General features: G+C 33.8%; 1 protein-coding gene across 1 annotated transcript in view; it reads left to right on the forward strand.

The window, feature by feature from the left end:
• The window catches only part of adamts14 (ADAM metallopeptidase with thrombospondin type 1 motif, 14), a 205587-nt gene extending 188360 nt beyond the window's left edge, over positions 1-17227 (forward strand). Inside the window, exons 16-23 of the mRNA XM_030122123.1 lie at positions 1602-1765; positions 1851-2016; positions 2651-2783; positions 6836-7043; positions 10464-10593; positions 11955-12062; positions 14692-15021; positions 16326-17227. Coding sequence (XP_029977983.1) covers positions 1602-1765; positions 1851-2016; positions 2651-2783; positions 6836-7043; positions 10464-10593; positions 11955-12062; positions 14692-15021; positions 16326-16840 — 1754 coding nt within the window. The 3' untranslated portion in view covers positions 16841-17227. The remainder of the gene's footprint in view (positions 1-1601; positions 1766-1850; positions 2017-2650; positions 2784-6835; positions 7044-10463; positions 10594-11954; positions 12063-14691; positions 15022-16325) is intronic.
• The last annotated feature ends 5584 nt before the right edge of the window (positions 17228-22811 follow it).

Below are 22811 nucleotides of genomic sequence, written 5' to 3' on the forward strand. Positions count from 1 at the left end.
AGGAACAACATCAGAGATCTGTGTTTAAAAGAGCGCAGGTCTAGGAACAGCTAAGATCCTGCACAGAACCCTCAGGCTCCCATATATGTACATTACAAACAAAAAGTTAAGGATATGTCCTTATTTTTGTCTTTTGTTTTGTCATTTTTACCATTTGTAAATCAAACAATGTCTGGTCATTAAAAAATGTGTTTCAATTCACACACAAAAAAGTAAAAAGCGCTGTGCAAGAATCCCAACTGAAAAAAATAGCCCAAAAATTAAAAGTATCCTTAACTTTCTGTTTGTAGTGTGTGTGTGTATGTATATGTATATATATATATATATATATATATATATGTATAATATATATAGGGTGTCCCCCAAAAAATTTGACATAATTTGAGATGTCCATATCGGAGTGGCTACATGATCAGGAGAAAGGATACTTAATAGGATTGATTTTAGACCTAAAATGTTTTATTGTATAAATTTCAAATGAAAAATTCTGAGGGATGGTAATTTTATAATGTTCCAAAGTTATTACAAATGTTCAGTGTGTGTGCACCGCTTGTGATGCAGCACAAATCAAGTCGTTAGTGAAGTTCCTTTTTCCGACACAAACAGCCTTCCTCTTGAAACTTCTTGTCACGTCCAAATCTGCTTTTTATATATATATATATATATATATATATATATGTGTGTGTGTATACTGAACAAAAATATAAATGCACGACTTTTGTTTTTGTTCCCATTTGTCATGAGCTGAACTCAAAGATCTAAAACTTTGTCTGTGTACACACAAGGTTTATTTCTCTCAAATATTGTTCACAAATCTGTCTAAATTTGTGTTAGTGAACACTTCTTCTTTGCTGAGATAATCCATCCACCTCACAGGTGTGGCATATCAAGATGCTGATTAGACAGCAGGATTTTTGCACAGGTGTGCCTTAGGCTGGCCACAATAAAAGGCCACTCCAAAATGTGCAGTTTTATCACACAGCACAATACCACAGATGTCACAAGTTTTGAGGGAATATGCAGTTGGCATGCTGACTTCAGGAATCTCCACCAGAGCTTTTGCCTGTGAATTGAATGTTCATTTCTCTACCATAAGCCATCTCCAAAGCTGTTTCAGAGAATTCATGAAGAAGACTGTGCGAGGAAAATGGTGGTGACACCAAATACTGACTGGTTTTCTGACCCCCCTGGACCACCCAATACAGTAAAAGTGCACATTTTAGAGTGGCCTTTTATTGTGGCCAGCCTAAGTCACACCTGTGCAATAATCCTGCTGTCTAATCAGCATCTTGATATGCCACACCTGTGAGGTGGATGGATTATCTCAGCAAAGGACAAAGGAGAAGTGCTCACTAACACAGATTTAGACAAATTTATGAACAATATTTGAGAGAAATAGGCCTTTTGTGTACATAGAAAAAGTTTTAGATCTTTGAGTTCAGCTCATGAAAAATGGGAGCAAAAACAAAAGTCGTGCACTTATATTTTTGTTCAGTGTATATATATATATATATATATAATTCTGTGGTTATAAGCTGGAGTTCAACAAGGGATGTAATAGAATGAATATTAAATCCAAACTTTAACCTTTTTTTCGTCAGCTGTGAAGAATCAAGTTACTGGAAACTTTATACTAAATGCAAAAAGTGAAGAGGCCCAGACAAAGACCTTCATCGAAAACGGTTTACAGTGGGAGTATTCCATGGACGGGGAGAAGGAAACTCTGAAAACAAGCGGCCCCTTACATGAAGGCATCGTCGTCCTGGTGAGTGTTTGACATCTGATCCCAGAGCCGTCATTAGTTTCACAGTTAAGGCTTTGGATAATAACGTTTCTTCGTTTCGTTTCAGGTTATTCCCCAAGAAGAAGACGTGAAGATCAGTTTGACGTATAAGTATATCATACATGAAGACCTGCTGCCGCTCATTACCAACAATAACGTCCTGTTGGCGGAACTGGACACGTACGAATGGGCCCTGAAGAGCTGGTCTCAGTGTTCCAAACCCTGTGGATCAGGTCAGTCGGTTTAAGGGGAGGAATTAGGATGAAGACTGTAACTATTAAGACAAAATTAGACTTAAATTTAGACAAATCTTATTGATCCACAAGGGAAATTACTTGGTCACAATAGCTCAGATGCAAAAAAACACTAGCAAAAAAATTAAGTGTGAAGAGATAAAAGCAATAAATAATACAAATAGTGCTGGGCAAATTACTTTTAAAAAAAAGTAATTAGTTATAATTACTAGTTACTTTCCAAAAAAAGTAATTAAATAATTAACAGTGCAGTCTTATTCAGCAGGTGGATAAAGTGTCGATACAGCGTATTTGGTGAAAATAAATAAATAAATAAAACAGTTTCATAGGGAGCTACTGGTATTCAGCAAACCAGAGGTGCTCATGGAGAGGACATGAACAACAGGAAAAAGACACAAATCAGGCAGTCACTTGGTTGGAAAAATTAGTATTTATAAAAAGTCTTTATTTCATGAGGGTCTGTAAATGAATTCACTGGAGCTGGAGTTAAAAACACACCAACATGTGTCGGCATGTGCCTTCTTCAGTGTATTTGTTGTTGGTGTTATTAAGAGTTCAATGTGTGTATGTGTGTAAATATGCATTCCGAACATCTTTTCCATCATTTCCTCAGGTGTACAGTACACTAAATACGGCTGCAGGAGGAAGAGCGACAGCCGACTGGTGCATCGCAATTTTTGTGAAACAAGCAAGAAGCCCAAACCCATCCGTAAGCGCTGTAACGTCCATGAATGCAGCCAACCCACGTAAGTGACTCCCACCTACTGACTGTAAACACACCCACAGGTTTCCTTTACTTATACTTCTCAGAGGACGTCAGTATGAATGGTTTAACTCCTTTTTTTAAAGACAGAATACATGTACTTTTCCATTTGGTGGATGAATATTAACTTATAAAGACCCAGTGCTGCTTTTGTGGCAGTTCCCAAATTAATTTTTCAAAATTTTTAACCTTTCTTAAGTGATTTATTACCATTTATTCTACTATATTTACTCTCTTTATTTTGCATTTTAAGTGAAAATCAGATATTTTCCTATATTCTTTGTGTCCCATCTGTACTGTCTGACTTGCAATTATTATTAAAAGTGTGCTGCATGTTATGTTTTACTACTATTATTCCTTTTTATTTTATAGTTTGCTTTTGTGCTTTTTTTTCCTTATCTTTGTGCATGTATACTTTTTTTCTTGCACTCCATTCTGGTTTTTTTTTTTTTTTTAATTGGTTTATTTAATAGGGACCGTGCACATTTGTGAACATTGCTGTATTAAAAAAAATATACCTATGTAAATATGCCAGAATTAGTAAAAATCACTACTTTTTATCTGCGGTCCATAGGCAGGTGACAGTTGGTGTTGCTGCCTCGACCATTAAATTTCCCCGTGGTAGGATCAATAAAATCTAATCTGATCTAATCTAATCTAATTTTATCTAATCTAGTCTAATCTAAAATTTTATTAACTGTTCATGTATACGTTCATAAAAGTTCAGATTAAAGTTGAGAGTTATTCTATCAAAAACAGACAAAAATGAAAAAAAAAAAAGGGACATTTTCCGTAAAAATATCATTAACTGAACATAAACCAAATGTCTCCATCCACTGTCACTGATCCAACTCCATGGGTTTTACTGCTGAATCAATGTTGTAGAACAGTTATTCTCAAACTTTTTACAGTGGGGTACCCACCTGAAAGCCAAGTACCCCCAACTCTCGCTTCATTTTTGATTGAGTAATAAAAAAAATATAAATGTTCTTAAAATGTTACTAAAGCTTAAACAAGATGACTGACAGTAATGATATTGAAAATAAAAATATTGAAATGAAATACGGTCAGAAGTGTCAATTTTATGATATGAAAGTATTTATTGTGTTTTATATTTCAGCATTAACCCTCTCATGCATGAATTATGAGAACCTTAATCAAGATTTTTTTTCCTGAGTGTTTTTATTCATCTTTAGGCACAAAAAAAACAATATGATTGAATTTTTTTCTTTTTATGAACCTAGTTTTCATGGGGTTACAAAAATGTCCAGTCAGCTGGACATCATGCATTTACTGACATACTGTGTGAAAACTATGAAATACATTTTTTTAATGCTGTTAATCTGTTCTCACATTTTAACATGCTATATCCTCCTGAGACCCAGCAATGCATTTTTGTCCTCTGTGGGGGACAAGAGTTTTACAGCTTTATATAGATACAGGGTGGGGAAGCAAAATTTACAATATTTTGAGGCAGGGATTGAAAGACAGTGTATGACCAATTAGTTTATTGAAAGTCATGACAATTTATTTGCCACAAGAAAATGTACATAATAGAAAATGTTTTTATTCTATGTGTCCTCCTTCTTTCTCAATAACTGCCTTCACACGCTTCCTGAAACTTGCGCAAGTGTTCCTCAAATATTCGGGTGACAACTTCTCCCATTCTTCTTTAATAGTATCTTTAAGAAAGTCGACATTGCTGTGTGATGTTCTATTGGTAGCATGTTCTAAAACGCCCCAAATAGCAGAATCCAGAGGGTTTAGATCTGGGCTAGAAGGTGGCCATAAACATGATTCCCAAAAATTGCTGAAGTTGGATTTGTTGCTGTTGTCAACAAGTGTTTTGGTTCTTGTGTAAGATTTTAACTTCAAATCATGTTTTACTGCATTTCTAACGGTCTTGTTGTCTACCTCAAGTTCAATTGCCATTTTTCTCATGGATTTGGTTGGATCCTTCAGGATTTTGGATTTGAGAGCTTTAATAAAAGCTTTGGTACGTTTTTTGTTGCTTCCTCCACTTCCAGACTTTCTCGTAATAGTTTTGCTCATAGTCATTCTCTTCTTTCCATTATAAACAGTCTTTATGGACACTCCAACTATTTTTGAAATCTCCTTTGGTGTGACGAGTGCATTCGGCAAATCACACACTCTTTGACGTTTGCTTTCCTGATTACTCATATGGGCAAAAGTTTCTGAAAAGGTATGGATAATAGTGTTAGGTATGATTATGACATCAATATATGTTTGGTTTCAAAACAATTGACGTAGTGCCTGTTGAGAAAAAAACAACTAAATGTTCTTTGTAAATTTTGCTTCCCCACCCTGTATATATATAAAAAAATGCTGTCCACTGCAAAGGACATTCCATAATTAAACCAATAAATAAACATCTATCTGAAAAAACAATCAAAACAATTATTAAATGTAAAAAAGCCAAAACTTTTCCTTTCCTGGGTCTCTAGTTATTACTCAGATATGGAAAAAAAAAAAAGTTGTTTAAAAAAAAAAAAACCTGTTTCTTTTCTCTCTAAAAGTGGTGTTAGCAACAAGTGTTGGAGAAACTGTGGTCTTGTCGGTGATCAGACACACATATTTTGGGAGTGTCCCATTGTGAAACACTTCTGGACTAATGTAAAAGGCATATTGGATAGTTTACTTGAAGTGAACCTCTCTATGGACCCATTATTATTTTTACTGGACATATTCGTTGATGGTCTGTCCCACGACCAAAAATTCATACTACATCTTCTTCTGATGACTGCGAGAAAAATGCTAACAATGTTATGGCTGAAACCTGAATCACCTACAACTGGATAATGGATACAAAAAATTTAACAAGTTTGTCTAATGGAACAGTTAACAGCACAGCTACAGCTGAAGACTTCGACCTTTGAAAGAAGACGGAGACCAGTATTCAGTCTTATTGGAATGGATATTTAAGCCTGGATTGTTTGTTTTTTGTTTTCTTTTTTTTCTCTCCTTTTCTTCATTGTAACCAAATACTTTACATTGTAATCTTGGGCCCAATCTCAGGACAAACTTTACTCTGTATATTGTTTTTTTTTTTTTTTTTTTTTTTTAATTTTGTTTTCTTTAATAAAAGTTAAAAAAAAAAAAAAAAAAAAAAAACCTGTTAATTACAGTGTAATAACCATTAGCAACTGATTTACACTCAAATATGTTACTGCAGATCAGGTTTATCAAGAACAGTAATGGTATGAATTGCATTCTATGGGATGATGCATGAGCGTCCACTGTGTTGGTTGATATGGAAGTAAAACAAAAATTCTATGCATAATCAAATATTTTAATATGCGCTGCTTTTATTTTTAGTTTTTTTTTATTGTATTTCACTTCAAAAATTCTATGCATAATCAAATATTTTAATGTGCGCTGTTTTTATATTTATTTTTATTTTCATTTTATTTCTTGATGTATAATCAAATCTTAATGTATTTTAATATTGTATTTTTTTCAATCAATGTGAAGCACTTTGGGCTACAATTTCTGTATGAAAGGTGCTATACAAATAAAGTTTATTATTATTATTATTATTATTATTATTATTATTATTATTATTATTATTATTATTATTATTGAAACAACAAAATCCATGAATATACAAAAGAACAACTCTGTATAGATGTCCACTGTAGTGACCACTATGCATGAAAGGGTTAAATACCATTATTTATTTTGTATTCAGTACATAATGACTTATTTAATTTATTTATAAAGTACCCCCTGGGCTTCTTCCATGTACCCCCATTTGAAAAAGACTTTTGTAGGAGATGACGGTGTTTCCACGGTAACTACAAAGCCTCTGAACATCAAAAATGGGTCATATCTGATGACCATGAAAAGATGAAAAACTGCATTTTACACCAATTATTTACATGGATTGATCAGATTATTGCATCAACAGGTATTAAACATTTTAGATCAGTAGATGGTTTTGGTTGCCGGTGAATGTTTGGGTTAATTTCAGTATTCTGTGGTCAGTCCTTTGTAAACAGTGTGTTGTGGTTGTAGGTGGGTGGTGGATGAGTGGAGTCCCTGCAGTAAGACCTGTGGGAAGCTGGGATACCAGACCAGGGTGGTGCAGTGCATGCAGGCGCTCCACAACGGCACCAACCGGCCCGTCCACAGCAAACACTGCACCGAAGACCGACCCGAGACCAGAAGAGCCTGTAACCACACGGTATGCCCCGCCCAGTGGAGGACGGGGGCGTGGTCTCAGGTAAGGACATCTTTAACAAAACTACCGGTCGGATTGATTTCAAATTTTAGATGTAGCTTCGTTTGGATGATGTCTACAAATGTTGGTCACAGTTTTCAGAAATTTAGATTTTTGATTATTTGATTTGATATTTGCGAAAATACTACCCGCAGTATCCATCAAGATCAGTGGCGATTTCTCACAGACTGCAAGAGAGGCCCGGCTCCCCCTAAAATTACGAAAATTAAATGGTTAAATATGTTCGGTTGTGTTGACATTTTATTGACTACAAATGTGTTAGAACGTGTTCATCTCACAGACGAGTTCGTTCAGAATCAGCTTTACCACAAACCGACGGATGCGATGTTGTTCACTTCTCCTCCATTCCCGTTGCGCTGTTTTCTCCTCCATCTCTGCTCAGTGCATTTGTCCGTAGACTGCAGGCGTCTCTGGGCTTCAATGGGACTGAGTGGAACAGTTTTTTTTTCATTGCCTCAAAACTGGACGGTAATTGGATAAATGCCACGATGTTGTCCCGCCCCCGGATGCCGGGCGTCTCTGGGGGTGAATGGAGCTGTGGGCGGAGCTCGGCTGGGCTGGACGCCAGAATCCCACGTGCTGATTGGAGGATCAGTTGAAAGGCTGAATCCCATTTGATTGACAGCTAGTTTCAGATCTGCTCCTTCACTGACACAGTTCAGTTTAATACCGTCGCACATTCTGCTGTGAAAGAGAGAGAGAAACCACTACGAAGTTACTCGTTCATTTCTTGCTCTGTAAATAAAACACACTCATTGTACTTCCTTGTTTCAATTTAACATAATTTCAGCGTTTTCTTGTTTCAGTTCCATAATTTAATAATTTCTTGTTCGAGTTTAATATCGTTTTGTAGATAGTTAAATCAGTCAAACTGTCGGCTAGGTCGGAGTGAAAGGAGCATCTGTAGTTTAAAAAGGCTGAAGTCTTACACCTGCAACACACTGGGCCAAGGCAATCTGAGCAGAGAGGACACTGGTCCAGTCCCTGGAAAAGACGCCTACTTGGTACGATAAGGTGACTGAGCATTTTCTTAAAAAGGAACGGAGGGACGAATGTGTGTTTAAATAACTTGACTTTTTTTTTTTTTTTTTTTTTTTTTGATGTAAGCCAACAATGAGCTTCCCCTGTCTGAAAGACGAGCAGCTGCCACTGATCAAGATATGCACTTACAATGCTTCTTCAGTCCAAACAACCAAAGACAGAACATAAATTGGGCGCCTCTCTGAAAAGGGTTTTACCTCTTTTTCAATGAATTTTGTTAATGTTGAATGTATATTGTTCTTTTTTCTGTTGTGATATGGTGTTTGTGCTCCATATCATGTGTTTGGTGATGAATATAATAAAATGAAATGAATGAATTTTTGACGAATTTTTAAATATTCAAAACTTTCTTTTACTTATAATCAAGGTTATTATCATTAACGAAAACTAACAAAATGATGAAAACTAGAATTGTAAAAACATTTTCGTTAACTGAAATAAATAAAAACTATAATTAAAAGAAAAAAACAATAACTAGCTGAAACTGTATTGTGTGCTTACAAAACTAACTAAAAACGTATCAAAATTATGGATAAAATTCCATTCATTTTCGTCTTTGTCAGTGTCAGATTGATACGAAAGCGATTTATTTAACTCAAGCAGTTTTAGCTAGCGGCACCATACGACACTTAACAGTTTGTCACTTCTCATCACTTGTCGTTTACAGTCGTCTTCTGGTCCCCACTCTACCTGGAAACATGGAGACTAAAGTTGGGAGAAAGCAGCAGAGTCCTGTCTGGGATTTATTTGAATATGACGGCAAAAAAGATAAAAGATACGAGAAAACTGAAACTAAACTAAAACTAAGCATTTAGCAAAAACAAAAACTAATAAAAACTAGTAAAATTGCTCTAAAAACTAAAACTAACTGAATTAGAGAAAAAAGTCAAAACTAAATAAAACTAAACTATAATGAAAAATCCAAAACTATTAGAACCTTGCTTATACTGGGCCATGTTCTGATGGTTTGTAATATGGAAATGGTTACAGATTTCAATATAGTTACTATTGAGCACTGATAGGAAGTCATATATGGACTTTCATTTGGGTCCATGACCTTTGACCTTGACTGACCTTGAAAGGTCAAATTCAACCATGTAAACATATAGTTTCATTAACTTACCGTGGTTGGTTTTGATGTTTTGATCGAAAATGTACAGCTAGCTGAGCTTTATGAGCGTCGTTTTCTGACTTTAGAGAAAACAAGAAGTTGTATATGTTCCAGATCTCTGCTGATTGGTCAAATGCCACAATAGTCGCTTTTCCATTGGACATCTGTGCAAAACTTTACCGATATTTACTAAATGTAAAAAAAACCCAAAAAACAGAAGTGTGTAATGTTGGTTTTTCCATTAAATCACAAATGCGATGATTTGTTTATTTAAATTGCGAGATAACACGAGAAGTCATTCCATAAACATGGCGACGAACATAAATATGGTGTTGATTTACAGATATATTCATTATTATTATATATTACCCCTCTATCTCATACTAAATTAAAAAATGATTGGGTTTCCTGGTGTGTCTATACATACCGCAACATGTTTCTTCTTCTTCTTCGCTTGTTGTAACGTACGTCAACATCCGTTTTTTTAATTCACCCGACTCTAGTTGTGAAAAAGGTCTTTCCATTGTAATTTTGCGTGATATACCATTTGCCATACGCCTGAAAAACCACCTCTTGCCAGCGCAAAAACTTTTAATAAAAAAAATGAGACTTAAGGCAAAATTTTCATTTTTCCATTAAGTAAATTTTTATGCGCAAGTTATATTTGCGCAATTTGAGGATCAATGGAAAAGCGACTAGTGATACATTCTGTGATGTTGGGTGATCTTTGCTGATTGGCTGGGTGGAGACTACAAACTTCTTGACCTCACTGAGGACTAAATGGACCCCATATTTAATGTGTGCAGAAATGACCAAAAACAGTCACTTGCCCAATAAAGGGTTGATGCCGGTGATCCACTAGCAAGTGTCGCAAACTCTGCATCGCAGTACCAAACCGCACCGCTGCCTTCCTCTAGGATGGTTGTTGTAGGAGTTTCTGTTTGTAGATGGGCGTGGCTGAAGCTGCAGAACGCGTTGTTGTTCTGCTGTTGGATACTCACCTTGCATTGGATGGATTCATTTGCATTAAGTCTGGCATTGCTCAACTTTTTGACGTGACAGACCTATGGATATGGTCGCATCACATACCCAGAATGCTTTGCAGAAGCATCAGACATGCTATAGAAATGAATAGGGCTACTGTGGTGTGGAGTTAGCAACACTTGCTAGTAGATCACCGGCCTAACACATACAGCAAGAATAAAAAACATAACTGTGTCTATTTTTTGTTTTTATTTTTTTTACATTAGTGCTCTGTGACTTGTGGTGAAGGGATTCAACAAAGGCAGGTGGTTTGTAAGGCCAGCGACAACACCATCGGAGAATGTGGGGACGACAAACCCGAAACCGTGCTCATATGCAAACTGAGTCCATGTCCAGGTAAAGTCCAGTTAAATCACAGGTGTCAAACATGTGGCCCGGGGGCCAAATCTGGCCCGCCAAAGGGTCCAGTCCAGCCCTTGGGATGAATTTGTGAAATACACAAATTACTGTGAAGATATGAACAATCCTTTTAGGTCATGTTCCACATTCAAACCAGTTCAATCTCCAGTGGGTCAGACCAGTAAAATATTATCATAATAACATATGAATAATGACAACTCCAAATGTTTCTCTTTGTAAATGTAAATATTTTCATATATTTACATTAAAACAAAGTATCATTTTGCAAAAAATGTGAATAACCTGAACAAATATGAACAACCTGAAATGTCTGAAGAGAAGTCAGTACAATTTTAACAATATTATGTTTGTTATTAAATGTTTTGTGTTTGTAGATCCACTGTGATCTGTACATTATAATGTACATTGTAAATGATAAACTGAGAGAGAATATTGTTAAAATTACACTTATTTTTTTCAGTTTGTTCATGTTATTCACATCTTTTGAAAAGATAGTTTGCAGATATAAACCTTTTCATCACGTAAATTTACTTTTTTCACTCCAAAACGTAGAGAAAAGTTTAGAGTTGACATTATTTCTATATTATTATGTCATTATTTTACTGGTTCGGCCCACTTCAGATCAAATTTAGCTGAATGTGGAACTGAACTAAAATGAGTTTGACACCCCTGAGTTAAATGTTATCGGGAACCAGTTTACCCAGTTTGATGTTCTACTGATGGATGGCCTCTAGACCAGGGGGGGGGGGTCAAACAGCCCAGTGTGATCTCAAGTGGGCCAGATCAGTAAAAACAAGAAAAAATAATAATAATGCAAGTTTGAGTGTGAAAAACACGGTTCATACGGGTGCTTGAAATCCTTGAATTTCATTGTGTTTTCAAGGTCTGGAAAGTGCTTGAATTCTAGTTTAAATGCTTGAAAGTGCTTGTAATTATAACTGTGATGTGATTTATCTATTTATTCTTAATTCTAACTCTGCCAGGTTAGATGCCAAGCCAAAGATATTTAGAGAGGTGATACCTTCAGAAAAAAATACAACTTTCTGTCAAAAAACTATATTCCCAGGTGTTCTCAGGTCGACTCCAGGTACAGTTTTATCTTAATTTTTGTCTATGTGGGTCAAAAGTGGATGCTTGGGTCTTTACGGGTTAAACAGATACTGTAAATCTGATTGACTTGCATCAGTTTTGCCTGTGAGACTAGTTAAAGGAGTTTTTAATCACTTCTGTCTTCACTGAGCTTTATCTGTTTCGTAGGGAGTTAAAGTCTCAGTTTGAAGTCAAATCAGTGTGTATTTTCTTAAATTAACATAATATTTTTCTTCTATGAACTGCAGGTCAGTCTGTGCCTCATTTAACAGAGGAAACGTCAGAAAACTCAACCATTAAAGATGAAGCGGTGCACCAGAGGGTTTTTGAAAATCCTGTTGTTAAAATCTCCTCAAGTAAGTGAAAATTTTAGTTTGACTTTAAATCATGTTCAGACCAAACATTCACACAAGTACAGTGGTGGAGGAAATACTGAAGCTCAAGTAAAAGTACACAAATCCTGCAAAATATATACTCAAGAAAAAGTAGAAGTACTACATCAATAATCTTACTTATTAACCCTTTAACATCTACCATTATAACAGGCCGCCTGGATTTCTTTATGTCTGTTTTGTCAGTTCTTTTACATCTATTGCATCTAGGAAGAACTTAACTTTCAATATTTGGCCATTAATTTTCATTATTATATGTAATAAATGCTTAAAACAGTGTGTTATAGCAATAATAAATAAATAAATAATCAGAATTTTCACATATTTACTATGAAAAATGGCTCTAAATGTGCATAATGAAATGTTATGGCATTATAGAAGTAGACTTTCAACTATTTTACATGCGCTCGAACATTTTTGTTTAGAACATTCTGTGTCCAATGTTGTTTTTATGGAATTTTTATATTGTAACAATCATAACTGTACAGTTAAATGTACATAATATATTACAACATAGTTATTTAACCCTTTCATGTATACTGGTCACTACAGTGGACAGCTATTCTACAGCTGTTCTCTTGTATATTCATGGATTTTTTTTTTTTTTTTTCCACATATCTTTATTAAAGTTTTAAGACATTACATATCTTTTCTGACATGAATTAGTAACCTTGTGTAGCTCTCCCCCCAGAATCACAAGCCCCTCCCTCATAGATTTCACAAAATACATATTTCTTTGCTTCAAAAATTAAACACAAGGTGTCCAGCTGATTATTATTATTATATTTTTTTTTAACTTTTTTTTTAATGTTTTTTTTTTTTGCTTTTTATTTATTTTATCTATTTATTTTATTGGTTTTTTTTAAATTTTTTATATAAGAAATTTTTCAATCACATTGTTTTTTTCATGTTTAAAGAGAAATGAAAACACTCAGGGAAAACAAATCTTGATTAAGGTTCTCATAATTTGTGCATGAAAGGGTTAACACCAACCTTGGTACACCTTATACTCAAAGCAAAACTATATAAAGTAAGTAAAATTTATTTATATAGCACTTACGACAGAGAAACCTCACAAAGTGCTTTACATATTAAAAGGATAGAAGACAGCAGCACACACACAATAAAACAAAAAAAAATACAAAATGCTTTACAGATTAAAAGACATAAGACAGCAACACACAAAAAAGTGCAAAAGCATAAAATAATTGAAATTCAAAAATACCCAATAAAATCAAGGAATACCCATAAAAGCAATAGAATAAAGGCACACATCCATAGTAAATGCATAAATAAATACATACAATTAAATAAAATTGAATAATTAATTAAGGGAAAAAAGTAAACAAATAAATAAAAAATATCCCTCTAATGAAAAGTTGTTTGTGTCCAACTTTTCAATATAATACAAGACAGGCTATTATATTGTATAGAATTTGGCTGCATTGCCTCTTATGGTATGTCTTATTTTCTCTAAATCCAAATTTTTTAAAAGATTATAACGGTTTGCGCACAGATAGGAATTAAAAAAGTGATAAATATATGTGAATTTCTTTACATGTTGCTACGTCACTGCTGCTTTTAGTCGTGAGCTTAGATTTTCTGAACTACACTGGAAAAAAATCCAAATCTGACCAAGTGTATTTTTCTCATTTCTAGTCGAAATATCTCATCACACTTAAAATAAGACAATCACCTAAAGAGTAACTTTTCAGTAAGATATAAGAACTTATTTTTAGACAATAGATCTGGAAAATGTTATTTAAAGAAATCGTACCAAGATAATTTTAACTTGTTCCACTGATTTTTGTTTGAATTAAGCAAAAGAAATCGTGAATTAAGTAAAAAAAAAATCTTGAATCGTGCAAAAAAAATCTTGAATTAAGCAGAAAATAATCTTGAATTAAGCAAAAAAAAAAAAAAACTGTTCCATTGACAGATTTTTTTGCTTGAATCACACACAAAAAATCTTGAATTAAGAAAAAAAATCATCTTGAATTAAGCAAAAAAAAAAATCTTGAATCAATCAAAAAAAATCTTGAATTAAGCAAAAAAAATGTTGAATTAAGACAACAATTTTTTTTTTTGAATTATGCAAAAAATATCTTAAATCAAGCAAAAAAAAAATCTTGAATTGAGCAAAAAAAAATCTTGAATAAAAAATACTTGAATTAAGCAAAAAAAAAATCTTGAATCAAGCAACAAAAATCTTGAATTAAGAAAAAAAATCTTGAATTAAACCACAAAAAAAAATCTTGAATTAAGACAAAAAAAATCTTGAATTAAACAAAAAAAATTGTTGAATTAAGCAAAAATAATCTGCCAGTGGAACAAGTGAAAATTATCTTGGTAAGATTTCTTGAAATGAGATTTTCAAGATCTGATGTGGAAAAATAAGTTGTTAATGTCAGGATGTCAGATTTTTGCAGTGTTCAGTAACCCTGGTACAGTTCACACACACGTTCCCTTCATTGTCTGAAATCAGTTTCACTTCATTATGAATCTTTGGTCTGAACTTTGCTCTGAACATAAGTAGTGGAGTGTGTATTTTGGTGTTTTTGACTCAATAAAACCTCACCTTCTATTATCGTAGATGAGCCATGCTTGGGAGACAAGTCGATTTTCTGTCAGATGGAGGTCCTGGCTCAGTACTGTTCCATCCCTGGGTATAATAAGCTGTGTTGTGAATCCTGTAATAAAAAAGACCTCAGCACCGTGGTTCCAGACCTGGTCAACACCCCGGTGGCTCCGGTTCAGCTGGAGGCCTTCACTTTTTCTCACCCTGCGTCAGCCCGAGCCCCGCTGCCCACCACCACCACCCAGAACCCGCCTCAAACCACTAAACCCAGACGCCTTCGACCCACCGCCCAGGCGCCCACCGCCATCGCCGTCGCAGCCGCCGCCACGCAGAGCCCCGGATCCAGTAAGTCCAACCGGTGTCAGAACTCCTCAAGTGACAGAGAGTGTTTAATATGGAGCTGCTAGCTAAAACTGCTTGAGTGAAATAAATCGATTTCATATCAATCCGACATGGACAAAGACAAAAACTGTGGGAATTTTATCCATAATTTTTATGTTTTAGTTAGTTTTATAAGAACACAATACAGTTTCAGTTAGTTATCGGGGTTTTTTTGTATTAATGATAGTTTTTATTTATTTCATTTAACAAAAATGTTTTTACAATTATTTTTAGACAATAGATCTTGAAAATCTTATTTCAAGAAATCTTACCAAGATAATTTTTACTTGTTCCACTGATTTTTGCTTGAATTAAACAAAAAAATCTTGAATTGCACAAAAAATCTTGAATTAAGCAAAAGAAGTTGTGAATTAACTAAAAAAAATCTTGAATTGCGCAAAAAAAAATCATGAATTAAGCAGAAAATAATCTTGAATTAAGCATAAAATTGTTCCAGTAGCAGATTTTTTTGCTTGAATCACACAAAAAAATCTTGAATTAAGAAAAAAGTAAACTTGAATTAAGCAAAAAAATAAATACATCTTAAATCAAGCAAAAAAAATCTTGAATTAAGCAAAAGAAATGTTGAATTAGGACAAAAAAATTTTGAATTAAACAAAAAAAAATCCTGAATTAAGCAAAAAATTTCTCGAATTAAGCAAAAAAAAATCTTGAATGAACAATACTTGAATAAAGCCAAAAAAATCTTGAATCAAGCAAAAAGAAATTTGAATTAAGCAAAAAAAATCTTGAATTAAGACAAAAAATCTTGAATTAAGCAAAAAAAAAAAAAAAAAAACTTGCTTGGATAAAGCGGAGGATAATGAATGAATGAAAAAAACCCTGAATTAAGACCAAAAAAAGAAAACTTGAATCATGCAACAAAAAAAAAAAAAAAAAAAATCTGGAATTAATCAAAAAAAAATCTTGAATTAAGCAAAAACAAAATTGAATTAAGCAAAAATAACCTGCCAATGGAACAAGTGAAAATTATCTTTGTAAGATTTCTTGAAATGAGATTTTCAAGCTCTATTGTGTAAAAATAAGTTCTTTATGTGATTGTGTCTTTTTTTAAGTGTGATGAGATATTTGGACTAGAAATGAGAAAAGTTTTTGTCATTTCGTTAGTTTTCGTTAACAATAACCTTACTGAGAACGAAGATAAGATAGAACATGTCAGTGTCGAAGGTCTTTTTTTTTTTTTTTTTTAATGTCCTTGAATAGTTTTGTGTTTTCGGACTCTGACATCTGCTGTTTTGTTATCGTAGATGAGCCATGCGTCAAGGATAAATCGATTTTCTGTCAAATGGAGGCCCTCGCTCGATACTGTTCCATCCCGGGGTACAATAAACTCTGTTGTGAGTCTTGCAGTAATAAAGAAATCCTCGACAATCTCGGTCCTGAACTCCTGAACTCCCCGGTGGCCTCGGTCGACCTGGAGGCCCTCGTTTCTTCTCAGCCCGGATCCCCCAGAACCCCCCCGCCTGCCCTCGCCCTCGCCCCCGCTGCTGCCGCCGCTATCACCCAAAACCCACGTCAAACCACTAAAGCCATCACGGGCAGACGGCTTCGCCCCACCGCCCAGGCGCCCAACACCGCCACCGAAGCCTCGCCATCCGCAGGTGCCGCTCCGCCCCGGGGTCCCGCCAGAGGCTCCTCCCCCAAAAGTGCGGCGGAGGGAGCCTCGAACCCGAACCCGGGGCCAGTTCTACCTCCAGGGCCAACACGGCCAACAGCAGACTCCAGTGGAGGTGCCTCTAAAGAGCACAGTCCAGCACTTTAGGCCCAGTCGCTGCCAGGTCAAGAAGGGACTTTTTTAGGATCCGAGAGGGACTTGACTCAGAACCCGGTCAGCTCCGAAACGAAACCGTGAGCGATGTTACGAACGCGCTGCTCAGTGAGACGGTCCCGTACGTCAGCTCACACTTCGCAGCATCTGATGGACTCACAGTATTGCTGCACATTTTTTTTCTTTCTTTCTTTATAAAACTTTTTTTTTTTTTTTCCATGCCAGTGAACTTTTTTAGACCAGACCAGCAATGGTTACCTCATCAAAACTCATCAAAACTCCAGAGCGTCTACTCGTGTTTGCGCTTCAAATATGAAACGGAAGAAAAAAAAAAAAAAAAAACGATGTCAAAACGAAGGTGCTGTAAAACTAAAACGACTACAAGACGTGTTCAAAATGTGATGACTGCATTGCTACATTCATGTTTTTATCTGTGTACAGTTGTGTAAGCCTGTCTTTTCAAGTGCATTAGAACTACTATTGAATTTGTATTGTGAACATGTGAGGAGGAGAGGTCAAAATCCAATTATTTGGAAGGTGCACGTGTTTTCTATGGAGTCCAAAAGGTGCCACCAGAAGAATTACAGCCTTAAATATTAGTTATGCATTAAATTCTCAGTGCTGATTAGTCAGTTAGTAGTTATGTTTCTTTATTTTAACATCTTTCAAGACTATTAAAAAAAACAAAAAGACTAAATTAAATCAGTGGAGGCCACGGTGCTTTCATTTTTAATGCATGTTTTCAATTAAATGTTTAAAATTTTCAAACCAAATTCAGATTTACACAGGTGCACTGCAAAAAACGGTGTCTAAAAATAAGATATTAACACTAAATGTGAGGGAAAAGGTTCTCAAAACAAGTGAAAATATCTGTCCATGCATCAAGATCATTTCACTGGACAAGATTGTTGAATTAAGATTATTAAATTTAGAAATAAGCATTAACTTTAGTTAAGAAATTAACTTTTGAAACAAGATAAATTCTCTAACACCTCTAAATTTAAGTTGCTGGGGGGTTTTATATTGGTAAGAACCAAATAATTTGCAGTGTGGTGTCATTTATTTTATATACATATATATATATATATATATATATGTGTGTGTGTGTGTATATATATATATATATATATATATATATATATACATATGTAAAATGAATTTACAAATATAGTCAACCAAAATACAATAAAACCTTCCTTTTTATAAAACATTTGTTTTGGGAATTACTTCACAATTACTAAATTTTCATTTTTTAAAAAATTATTATTACTATAATTATTATTATTATTATTATTATTATTATTATTATTTTATTTTTATTTATTTTTATTTTTTTTACAAATCTCTTGTTTTACATGTAAAATTGAATGATTTATTTGACCATTCTATCATGAAAAAAATAATCTGCCAGTACATGAGATTATTCTAGAGAAAAAGAAACCAGAGACAGAAGTTTGATATAAACTTCAACAAATACAAAATAAACAACCATCTAAATAAAAAATAGATAAGATTAAATCGATATTTAGTCTTTTTTTTTGTTGTTGATATAAACCAATAGGGATTTTTAAAATTTCAAAAATTCATAAAAAATTTTTCGAAAATCAATATTTCCCAATTCTTTAAACAAACTTGGTAGATCTTACCCAAAAGATGCTGCACAACAAATATGAAGTCATTCTGTCAATTTCGGAAGATTCTTGAAAAATTGCTTACGGACGAACAACAATTGATATCAATAGTCCATCAGACCCTTCGGACTAAAAATAGCCTGACTGTCTGAAGCTACATCATAGCAATGAAATGATCGTAGCTGCAATGAAAATAAAAACAACATCAAATTCACTCCAACATGCAAATGAGTTTTTAACCCTGTAAAGCCTGAACCATTAAATCATTGACAGAAAATTCCACTTCTTTGAAACTGGAGCCTATATTGGTCCTTCTGAACAACAAAAAAAACATTTTTTAAACAAACAAAAACATAACTCAAACATGTCTAACAAATTGGTAATTCCTTTTCAAAATTGGTAAAGTTCTGCCTCCTTCCTCAATAATTTAATCTTGCAGTGTCACTGGAAAGGCCTCTGGTGTACGAATTCCTCCCCCTGGTGGATTATCTGTGTATTGCATGTATCTAATTGTATACATCAGGTTTTTCAAGAAAAAAAATGTCACACTGATCATGTAGAGGGCTTCAAAACTCATGTATCAAATATGATATGTTTGGCGTCATAGGGTTAACATGTTAACTTATTCTAGTGTTTTGATTGCCCTATATGTTTAATTTTAGTCTTGTTTTTTAGATCCCATTTCCCTCTTCCTCAAAAAGCCCTGCCTTTTGCCAGGACACAGTTAAAAATAAGAATGTTTTCTTAATTTGCCTAAATAAAGGCTTAATAAAATAAAATAAAATACGATTTTTCTTAGTTTTGTTGAGTTTCAATTTTGTGTCATATTTGATACATCAGATCTCAATGCTCAAATATTATTTTTTTGAACAAACAAAAACATAACACAAACATGTCTAACAAATTAGTAATTCCTTTTAAAAATTGCCTCCTTCCTCATTAATGATAATCTTGTAGTGTCACTGGAAAGGCCTCAGGTGAATGAATTCCTCCTCCCTGGTGGATTATCTGTGCATTGTATGTATCTAATTGTATACATCAGGTTTTTCAAGAAAAAAAGATCACACTGATCATGTAGAGGGCTTCAAAAGTCATGTATCAAATATGATAGGCTTGACGTTATAGGGTTAAGGAAACAGTTTTATTTGGGATCCGTTCTCCTTTGCACGTCCATTATTGACAATGTATACGACAAGGAATTTTCTCTACTATTAACGAGTGTCCTATTTACTTTGGCTGAAATCAGAGGTAATGATGTAAAATAAAAGAATTCCCCTCAAATGCAATAAAACTAAATTACCAGGCCTGAAAATGGAGTTGAAAGTACAGATATTTGTATTAATTTTCAGGAGTCAAACGATATCTGATACCTAAAATTCTGCGTACGTATTTGCCCTTGTGATGTTTCCCACCTTCACAACAGTTAAAAATAGACATAATTACATTTTACAAGGTTTATAAGTTTCAATAAAATGATAATAAATTTAGTCAAAATGTTCCTTAAACCTGTTTTTTTTTGTTCTTGTGGCACATTTTCGACTCCATAGATTTCACTCCAGACAGGGAGCTCTGCAGCCTCTCTGTCCCCGGTGCTCTTTTCTTTTCTTTCCTTTTTGTTTTCTTTCATTTTTTTTAATTTTTAATTTTTTAATGTTAATACCAAACCTGTCCAAGAATCATGACTGTTTGCAAACCAACCCCCGACTGTAGCATCCCCTCTGTCAGTCATTTAGACTTTAAAAACAAAACAAAACAAAAAAAAAAACACCTGTTAAGCAAGAAAATTACATTACAATATTTTTTTGTAACTGATCTATTTTTCAGATAATAATGTACATAGTGTAAATTTCAAGTTATCAAAAACAATTAAGTACCAGCAACAGAATGAACGTTATTCGGCGGTAAAAACATACATAGGTGGCGCTGTAAAGTCTACAGACTGTGGTTGGTTATACTGTTACACCATTCCTGCAATGCAGTTTATAACATCATTATGTGTATTGTATAGTTCTTGTATATACGTACGTGAATGAAAGCTTTAAATGTTAATATTTATTGAATTTTTAAATGGTATGGAGAACAAAGTAAAATACATGTTTGAAAGAACCCTGATTCCTATTAGTGTTTCTACTGATTCGTCTTTTACCGTTGGATCTGTAATTCGTCATTGACAAGAAAATTCCATTTCGGCTAAAATTTACTTAGGAGGTCAAATGAGTGGCCATTTTTGTCCAAAAAGAAAAAAAAAGTTGTAAAAAATGCATAGAACTGTGTTGAAATAGAATATAGTGACCTAGAATAGATGCCATTAGATTTTGTGAAAAGTAGGTCAAAGTCAAAAATTTTTATGAATATCTTTTTAAAAAAAATTCCCATTTACTTATAATGGGCGAAATTTCACATGTCTGTAGCAACAAAACTATTGGTTGAATTCATACCAAATTGGGTTTATAGATTGCCAGTGACTCAGAATAGATGTGGTTATAGTTTGGGAAAAGTTGGTCAAAGTTTCATATTTTAATGAATTTTTTAAATCTTTTTTTTTTTTTCTTCCATTTACTTACAATAGGCGAAATTTCAAATGTCTGTAGAAGCAAAAGCATTGGCTGAATTCATGCTAAATTTGGTTTATAGATTACCAGTGACCCAGAATAGATGTGATTACATTTGGGGAAAAGTTGGTTAAAGTTTCAATTTTTATGAATTTCTTTTTTAAAAATTCCCATTTACTTATAATGGGCGAAATTTCACATGTCTATAGCAGCAAAACCATTGGCTGAATTCATACCACATTGGGTTTATAGATTGTCGGTGACCCAGAATAGACATGGTTACATTTTGGGAAAAAGGTTCAATTTTGAATGAATTTTTAAAATCTTTTTTTTCTCCCATTTACTTACAATAGGTGAAATTTCAAATGTCTGTAGAAGCAAAGGGACTGGTTGAATTCATACTAAATTGGGTTTATAGATTGCCAGTGATCCAGAATAGATGTGGATACATTTTCGGAAAATTTGGTCAAAGTTTAAATTTTTAATTAATTTTTTAAAATCTTTTTTTTTCTCCCATTTACTTAAAAAAGGCAAATTCTGAATGTCTGTAGAAGCAAAACTATTGGCTGAATTCATACAAAACTGGGTTTATAGATTGCCAGTGACCCAGAATAGTTGGCATTACATTTTGGGAAAAGTACGTCCGAGTTAAAATTTTTATGAATTTCTTTTTTAAAAATTCCCATTTACTCATAATGGGTGAAATTTCACATGTCTGTAGCAACAAAACTATTGGTTGAATTCATACCAAATTGGGTTTATAGATTGCCAGTGACTCAGAATAGATGTGGTTATAGTTTGGGAAAAGTTGGTCAAAGTTTCATATTTTAATGAATTTTTTAAATCTTTTTTTTTTTTTCTTCCATTTACTTACAATAGGCGAAATTTCAAATGTCTGTAGAAGCAAAAGCATTGGCTGAATTCATGCTAAATTTGGTTTATAGATTACCAGTGACCCAGAATAGATGTGATTACATTTGGGGAAAAGTTGGTTAAAGTTTCAATTTTTATGAATTTCTTTTTTAAAAATTCCCATTTACTTATAATGGGTGAAATTTCACATGTCTATAGCAGCAAAACCATTGGCTGAATTCATACCACATTGGGTTTATAGATTGTTGGTGACCCAGAATAGACATGGTTACATTTTGGGAAAAAGGTTCAATTTTGAATGAATTTTTAAAATCTTTTTTTTCTCCCATTTACTTACAATAGGTGAAATTTCAAATGTCTGTAGAAGCAAAGGGACTGGTTGAATTCATACTAAATTGGGTTTATAGATTGCCAGTGACCCAGAATAGATGTGGATACATTTTCGGAAAATTTGGTCAAAGTTTCATATTTTAATGAATTTTTAAAATCTTTTTTTTGTCTCCTCCCATTTACTTACAATAGGTAAAATTTCAAATGTCTGTAGAACCAAAAGTCTTGGCTGAATTCATACTAAATTGGGTTTATAGATTTCCAGTGACCTACAATATATGTGGTTACATTTTGGGAAAAGTAGGTCAAAGTTTCAAATTTTAATGAATTTTTTAAATCTTTTTTTTCCTCCCATTTTCTTAAAATAGGCAAAATTTCACATCTGTAAGAGCAAAACTATTGGTTGAATTCATACAAAACTGGGTTTATAGATTGCCAGTGACCCAGAATAGTTGGCATTACATTTTGGGAAAAGTACGTCCGCGTTAAAATTTTTATGAATTTCTTTTTTAAAAATTCCCATTTACTCATAATGGGTGAAATTTCATATGTAAGAGCAAAACTATTGGTTGAATTCAT

Source organism: Sphaeramia orbicularis, chromosome 19 (assembly GCF_902148855.1).
Source record: "Sphaeramia orbicularis chromosome 19, fSphaOr1.1, whole genome shotgun sequence".
Taxonomy (NCBI): Eukaryota; Metazoa; Chordata; class Actinopteri; order Kurtiformes; family Apogonidae; genus Sphaeramia; species Sphaeramia orbicularis.